This window comes from Acanthisitta chloris, unplaced genomic scaffold, assembly GCF_000695815.1.
Source record: "Acanthisitta chloris isolate BGI_N310 unplaced genomic scaffold, ASM69581v1 scaffold7143, whole genome shotgun sequence".
Classification (NCBI taxonomy): domain Eukaryota; kingdom Metazoa; phylum Chordata; class Aves; order Passeriformes; family Acanthisittidae; genus Acanthisitta; species Acanthisitta chloris.
The window spans coordinates 790-9413 of record NW_008665348.1 but is presented as its reverse complement, the minus strand read 5'-3'; the positions used below and the strand labels follow the sequence as shown (position 1 = coordinate 9413).

Sequence of the window (8624 nt, the reverse complement as noted above, 5' to 3'; positions counted from 1 at the left end):
TTTCCCTACCTTTTTTCTGCCTGGAAGGGAAAGACTGAAGTGAAAGTCTTAGCAACAGATTTTGCATGTGCTATTTTTTTCCTCTTTTTTTCCCTGACCCAGTTCTTTCACACCACGAAAGCAAGAAGACAGAAGGGTAAACTGCTCTGGCTTTTTTTCAGTTCAAGCCTTTTTAGCTGTAAGTTATCCTCTTACAAAAGAGGTGTAATACTAAGCAGTCAGCATTAGAATTGTGATAGTAACATAAGATTCAATAATTTAGAAAGACTTTTGCCTGCTTCTCTCCCATTCAGCCAAAAAGCTAAAAGGTTCTGGAAAGAACTGCTGAGGAGGTTCTTGTGTTTCCAGCCATGAGAGCCACACAAGCAACCTGGAAGAGAGTTCTTGTGCTAGTGTAGCAATGAATAAGTTTACTGATCCTGCAGATTTGCCTGATCCTGCAAACTTTGAGTCCTTAAGGATCGTTTGTTTCACTCAGTTGAAACAACCTTGCAAAAGAAAACTGCACAGCCAGGAAACTAAATTCTGCAGCAAAGTACTGTGTGCCAAAATAATAAAAGTACTCAGCACCTTGCAAAGCTGTGCTCCACACACACAACACTAGTTTTCTTAGCAAGCATTTCTACCAGGGAAGTGTATCTGAAGCATTTTTGTATTCTTAAAATAAAGCTAAAAGGCCTTGCAAAATTACTCAAACTAACTATACATGTATTTCAGTCCCTTTGTTTAACTTAATCAGTTCTGAATATTTCAGATGAAGAAAAGATAAGTATTTAGCATGGTAAACCTGTCAAGTGTAGAAAATTTGGGTTAAGTAAAAGAAGCAACATTTGATCTATTTCAATATTAGCCTCATGCAGACTAGACTTTATCAGGCTTGTGTGTTGTTACACACAAATCCAATACATTGATAGATATTTAGTTTATTATAGATTAAGATATAATGAAAAGTTGAATGTTTCTCCTTCAAGATCATACTCACAGTCATTAAATGAATGAATTAGCAACAAAATTTGAATATAGGTTTTACACTAGCTGCATAAATAGCTTCACAAAATTCTCAGAGAACTTAGACATTACTTTGTTTGAAGACACAACTTTATGTTTGAATATTTCTCATGTTGAAAGCTCATGCCTCTTATTTTCAGATACTTGAAGAGTTTTGGAACATGTCCTTAAAAGGTTTCATCTATGATATTTACTACTCATAACTAATATAATCCATAAGTAATTCTCTTTGTACCAAATGGATCTTATCAAAACTTATTGATTAGAAACTTTAAAATAATAAGTATATGCCAAATCTTTAATAGATTACAAAGTGGGTGACCTATACATTTCAGAAAATGAGTGCTACTAGCCAAAAGGGATAATCTTTTGCTGTTGCTATGCTCTTTTAATGTATTTTATCAAGAATCTGGACTGAAATAAAAGATTTCTAGAAACATTTGCAATGACAAAAGACAGAGATCTCTAAGTAACAAAGACAGCATTTCATGGATTCAGGCTATTTCAGGAGGACCAAATGTACAATCCATTTATTTCTATGTGGCCAAATATAAGAACATACTGCCTATGAATGAGGAATGTAAGCCACAGAATCCAAAAAAGTATTTGGGGATGAAGGATGGCTCAAAGGATCTGGGATATATAAAGGGAGGAACAACAAGTAGAAATAGAGAACAAATGACTTCATTATTTGGCACTGATGTAGTAATTTCTGAAATATGGAGTGCACTTGAGACATCAACACTAAGAAGGCTGAAAAACTGCAGAGGATTCAGAAAAAAGGACTGTGGGAATAATTGAAAGACTTGCAAATACACCATATAGTCAAACCCAAATAATAAAAACTTCTTCATATAATGAACAGATTATATACAATTTGATGGTCATCTGAAAAGTCATACATGGGGAATAGAAATCCCATTGCAAAAGAAAAGATGTAATAAAATCTATCATCTGAAAGCTCATAACACGCAAAGGCAGATCTAAAACATGATATTCCTTACAAGTAATTAGAGCTTCTGAAAAACACTTAGAGCAATTTGCTGGATTCCCTGTTACTGGAATCCACAGATAACACACAGTGGATATTACTTTAAAACAAAACTCTTCACCATAAACTAATTCAGGTAAATCTTATGGTCTCCACATCAGAGAGTAGATTAGATAATCATGTTTGCTACAATTCTCTCATGCATTAGAATCCATTGTAGTCAAACACAAGATAATGACTTTGGACCACATGTATAGTCACAATTTAATCGACCTTGTTATATCCACAAAATTTTATTTTAATGGGTAACAAAAATAATGGACTTGTTTCAGTTTGTTGGTTTTGTTTCATTTTCTTCCTTTCTGAGGTTTAATGAAAGAAAATTCAGATTTTAACATACAGTCTAACATAAAATATGGTCAAGTCATCTGAAGTCCCAGAACAGCAAAGGTGAGAGCAAAGATCAAATACAGATAATTGGAACTGAATAATATCCTGCAAGTATCATATTTAGCCTTAGAGATGAGAAAGACTTTACACACTTTGCTAAAACGAAGTGGCATAAAGAAAGATCCAGGGGCTTTGTTTAATCATTTTGGGTTAGCAATAAAAACTTCAACATCTTTTCTTCTCTTTTCTTCTTTCTTAGCGATTAAAAAACAATCTTAAGAAAATAAGATGCATATACTTACTCTGGAAGTCGAGACAGGATACCTAAGGAAAGAGAACTTATGCCATCATTGATCCGACCTGACAGCTTGCGCTTCTGAATCCAGCTGATAGCAAACTCCAGTCCAATAAAAGTAATGAAGAAAGGAATACTCTGAAAATAAGGTTGAAGAAAAGACATCACAAAACAAATTAAATTAGATACACCATTCTTAGCAGCAGTTTATGCAGCCAGATGCTTCTCGGATCTTACTAGCTACTAGTCATGGACCTTGCAAATCAGAACCAAGGCTACCATTTAATCTGTAATACCAGCATAAATCCAGTGCAGTAAACTCTTCCCACATTATTTCATATTATATATTCTGCACATAAATTATTAAAAGACATCAAAACAAAACCCAAAGTCTTTCCAAACTCATATTTCTCATATTCAAGTAAATCAGTGAGAGTACACACATTTGTGGACTTCTCTAACCACATAGTAGAACAGAATCTGCTTTTGATTTCATATGCAAGAGATTTTTGAATGTGTTCAGCCACTGAATTTGGCACCCAACATTATTATCTGAAAACCATAATAAAGTGAGTTTCTTTCTCCTCAGCATTTCTGTTGCCATGCTTTTCACTGAAGAGAGAAACAGCTCTTCTGTATGCATTTTCATCAGAGAACCCAGTAACTATGCAGCCCAGTCCAATTTGGGCCATACAACATGTTCTCTTTCCAGATCAAGTAGTAACGATATAGTGTACACCTTTTTCTTTTGGACTGTACTGGCTGTAAAATAATTATCTGTTTTTCTGAAACAAAGTATAATGATGAGCGAGACACAAACATTTCTCACTCACAACACTGCTTCAGTCTAGGATCAATTCTGACTGTCCATCTTTCACACCAGATCAACTGGCAAGTTGAAAACGCACAACAGCAGGACCCATAGAGAAAGGTATCGCTGTCACCAGTGGTAGGACTGGTAACAGTTCAGTGGCAGCACCATTTTTCATCAGCAGAGAAAGATTGTTAGATGTGTTCTCGAAGTTTCATCAGTATAGGCAACAAAAAAGCACCTTGAGTAACAGTAAATGTTACAGCACATACTTTTTTACTGACACTGGAGTCCTTACAGTCCCTGTACTTCATGTGTGAAAGGAATGATAAGACAGTGGCAGCATATTAGCCACCACCACCAAAATCTAGAAGGCCTAAGGCAAGGCAAACAGGAAGGAGTAGCCAGATCTCTGTGCATGCAATTGTTCCTTCAACTGCCTCCCTTACTCAGTATAAAACTTTTAGGTGACCTTTGAGACATTCAGACAACTGCTTTTTGGTTATATTAAGGCATAATGTTTCCATCATATTTCGCAGGGGAAGAGAAATAGAAGATCAGTGAGATGTTCCACACCATTATGGGAGGCACCACACTGCCAAACTTGCCCTGTTAGTCTTCTGCTGCTGCAGCCCCCTTCAAATGACCTGCAAACACATATAGTTTCACTGACTGAAATGCTCCAAACTGCACTGCTGTAGAAGAGAGGCTGCTCCTGCCTATACAACATTTTAATGGAAGAAGCATGTTGCCTCTGCAAATGTCATTGCATTTTGGAGGGTGCTCATTTTTGCTGCCAAGTGAGATATGATCAGGGAATTCCTACCAGGCTGGGACACTAAAGAGACTAAGATGGATATAGACCAGATTGCTCAGCTGAAGAAGAATTGGATGATTCAAACCATGCAAGCAGCAAGAGATTTATAGCGTCTAGGAAATGTGAAAGTTCATAAACTTCAGCAGCTCAGGGTTAGGTTACAATAACAGATGAACAGAGATTAATATCAACGTGGCACTTTTTAATTTAGGTGCCTAGCTTGCTCTGTAACAGCATTTTAGGCATCTAAAAGCCTGTTTGTGATAGTTACTAACTGATGATATAAAAAACTCAGAAAGCAAAGGAAGACCTATGCATAAAGCCTAAACAGCACCCAAGAGAACCAGTATGGTAAATTTTTCAATATTTTAAATCACTAATAAAGAAAGAAAGAAGAACCAAATCCCTTAACCTTCCATTTTAAATCAATGAAAGATTCTAGGAAAATACAAATACTCCTCATTTTGCTCTATCTAGATGCTTTTTTTCCAAGTAGAAAAGACTTTTAATGTACTTTTCATAAATTATATAATCAAGGAACAGGTTCCTAACTTATCACACAAAGGCTGATGACCACAGCTGTACATTCCAGCAGGGAAAAAAGAGTTTTAATCAGAAAAGCTAAGAAACACTTGAATTCAATATTAGGAGCCAGGTCTAGCACAGACTACAAGCAGTTGGAAGATAGAGAATGGCAGAAGCCGCATAGCAAACTGAATAGGTTCAGGACAGAAAAAGTGGGATGCTTTACTCATGAAATGAATATAGTTAATAGGAACTGTACAATGTCTGTATTCAATGTGACAATTCACTTTACCTAGCAACCTCTAAAACAGTTACAATACTTGACTTTATACTAATACACACTATTATAACTTCTTTCTCATTGACTTCATTAAATACTTTCTTCCCACTGTGAAGCTGTGAGACAGCCAAGCATTTGACAGCACTTTTTGACTCACAAATAGGGAGTGTGATAGCAAGGAGGACCAAGGAACATTCAGATAGCCTTAACCTCCTGACCATCAAGGAGCTTGCAAAAGAAAAGATTTATGACATAGCTGTCATAAAATTTACTGTCTAAGAAATTACTCCTTCTCTCCCACACACCTATATTAAGCTTTGTCCAAAGCAGATCAAAGGGATCAACTATGTCAAGGGTACCATGTATTATTTATGTGACCATAACAGCTATTGTCATGGAGCAGGATCGTACCATGTTAGCTGCAGTACAAACAGAATTAAAACGCGCTGCCTATGCCAAACAGCCTACAGTCTATGGATGAGATACAGCAGAAGAATAATGTAAATAATTCAGGAAAGGAGACAGTAAGAGAGAAAACAGTCCCACCAGCCTAATCACTACATTTTAAATTTTGTTTAAAGTTAAAATGACAGTGAAGACGTTTAAGGAACCTGTTGAGGATGGGTAGCTCTGCAACAGTTTTCAAGGGTTGCCCCTACAAACAAAATGGCACAAAGTTAAGAAAGAGCCACTGTTGGCATTACAGGTCAGAGACAGAAGCCAGATCCTTTCGATATCTTCTGGTCTATGAATGTTTTACTTTCTCTCTGTTTCTGGTTTCTTGCTCTTCACCCATCACCAGAAATATGTGATGGAGATTTACGTTAGCTTGTGGTTTACTTGAATAACTGATCCATAACTTGAAAGCTTTACTCTGAGCACTGACTCAGAGGGGTTCCATCACAAGTAACCAGCTCTACAGAATGCAAAGGACCATTTAAAATCAGTTTCTGCTTTATACTGTTGCAAAAAATAATATTCTAAGCTGAAACTCGGCATAAATTCATAGTTTTATTGCAATTCTTAAAACAGTTTGTTTCCTTAAAGTCCCAGATTCTTATAAGAATCTCAGCTTTCAAGTAAAACTAAATATGAAGGTTCTGTGCCTCATTATTTAGAAGCAAACCATAAAATGTGAATAGAGTGTAAATGTGAACTTAATCTTTAGGCTTTCAGAAGAGAGTAAATAGAAAAGAAAAACAGTGACTATTAAACTTAAAGCTTTCATTTTGGGGTTCTCTTCCAAAGCCTGACTCATTGAAGTCTTTACTGAGCACAGGTGATAATTTCAGACTGTAGCAAGGTGTAAAGTGAATTTACAGTTCATGAAAACTATATTTGTCAAACAAAAAGCAGTATTACATCTGCCCATGTGAATATTATGAGAGAATGAAAAAAAGCCAAAACAAACAAACAAACAATCCACAACCAACACAGCATGCAGAGCTTATTCTTATACCCATAGCAAAGAAGATGCTTTTGAAAGGAAAGGGCAAGTATCAGTATAGATTTAAAAGTCAGGATATTCTACCCTGGAGAAAGAAACTGACTTATACTTTCTATTCCCAGAAATAAGGGAAAATCAGGGGCTTTAAATACTACATGACAAAAATTAATGTAAAAATAAGTTCTATGATGATTATCCAGGATTCAGACTCCTTTTCCCAGAATTTTGACGATTAGTTGAAAGAGTGACTTTCCCTGGGCACTGCTGCAGAGCTTTGCTATTTGGCACTGGTTGCAACTGATCAGCTCATGTTTTAAACAGGACTTCAGGCCTTCACAACAGACAGAGCACAATGCAGAGACCACAACCCGTCCGGCCTCTGAAAATGGAAGCACTATAACCGCAGCCAACAAGTACACTGCACAGGTTAACTAAGAAAGACCAAAGAAGCCACTAACCAAAGAAGCCACTCCTATGAAGTGCATATATTTTGCAAACCACCTACATGCGCAGTTTTGCAGATAACTAAGCCCATGCATATTTGAGTGAATTAGGAGATTCTGCCACATGCCTAATGTTGGAAGGTGCATATCCCCAGAGCTTTAGCCACGTAGCCATGTGTTCTAATGTACTAGAAACACTCCCATCTGTCTGATACACATGATTGATCACAGATTTGTGATGTAAATCCCAGTTCTATACAGTGTCTCAGGGGGAAAAAACTCAGAAGAACCAAAATGCACACTGTTTAGGAGACACTAATGTCATCAGAGATTTGTTTCACACACATATCATAATTTTTGTCTTTTAGACTGAATTATTTGAGCTGAGGCCTTCATTTATTACCAATTCTACACTAGAATGTATTGGTTTTTGTTCTGTGTTGGGCTGAGTTCAGACTTTCACTTCTGTATCTGTACCAACTCTAGAGGTTACTACTCCAAGTCCTCCTTGAATGGCTCATCAGGTCACTATTAAATCTATTCCTCATTAATCCAATGAATATGCAATAGGCTGCTCTTGCAATTGTTCCCTAAACAGTCCTAACATTGTTCCCAAAAGCAGCTGGCAGGGGACTGTAGGTAGTTACCTTCTGCCCACAAACATGACCAGAAGAGGAAGGACAAAAATTGCCTAAGCTCAGACCACAGCTATAGAGTTAAAACAGTTATACCACTAAAACACTTTTATACAGCCACCTAACCAAGCATCAAAGAATCTGTTCTGGCAATAAATGCACTGGCAGAAGGAAAATCTAGTACAGCTAACCCAAGATATGAATTATAGGAAAGTATAACTGTAATGGGAAAACATTTTTAGTGTAGTTTTTTGTGAGACATATTCCTTTACAAACTTATCGTAACAGTGTCCCACAACAGCAGAAATCTGAAGGCACTTTTATAAATTCAAGGAAGCATTAAAATTCCTTCTGCAAACTTACAGCTGTGTGCCCAGTAAAAGAAATGTGAGGTTTGGCCAAGGTCTGAGCTGAATGCTGCACAGGTCTGCATGGGAGAAGAAAGCTGAGGAATGCTAAAGAATGCTGCTGACAAGGAAGTGAATGATACTCTGTTGGAAATGTGCAAACAGTAAAAGGGACTGATATAGTCAATAGATAGAGCTGGAGGGAGAGATCAGCTGACTAGGCAAAACCGTCAAGTCCTAAACAATCTTCTTTGATCATGACATTATAGCTGAGCTGCAAAACACCTCTGAGAACAGCAGTCCATCGACCAGACCCTGCATACTCAGGCTGTGCTTGCAGCAGCTGTCTGCTTGCCCTATCCAAAAGGGCAACCTTTGCTGATAACATCCGTATGTAGCAAGGGGCTGCTGCATACTACAATTCCCAGAAAGCTGCTGACCAGGCTGTACTGCTCTGCACAACTCATGACATCCCCACTGCAGCCTGACAACCACTGCTGCACAGCAGTCCAAGGCATACCTGGCAGAGGAGCTAGTCAGAACTCCCAAGACCTGTGTAAAAAGTGCAGATCTTCAGTGAAGCTGGGCTAAATTTACTTTGACAAGGGCAAAACAGCGTTTATCTGCTGTCTCTG

At 37.4% G+C, this 8624-nt stretch overlaps 1 protein-coding gene across 1 annotated transcript in view; it reads right to left on the bottom strand.

Moving 5' to 3' along the window:
• LOC103799393 (alkylglycerol monooxygenase-like) overlaps positions 1–8624 on the bottom strand; it is a gene marked incomplete at both ends in the record, with an annotated part of 87926 nt that overhangs the window by 78520 nt on the left and 782 nt on the right. The window contains one exon of the mRNA XM_009071713.1: positions 2692–2822. Within this exon, the coding sequence (XP_009069961.1) occupies positions 2692–2822 (131 nt within the window). The remainder of the gene's footprint in view (positions 1–2691; positions 2823–8624) is intronic.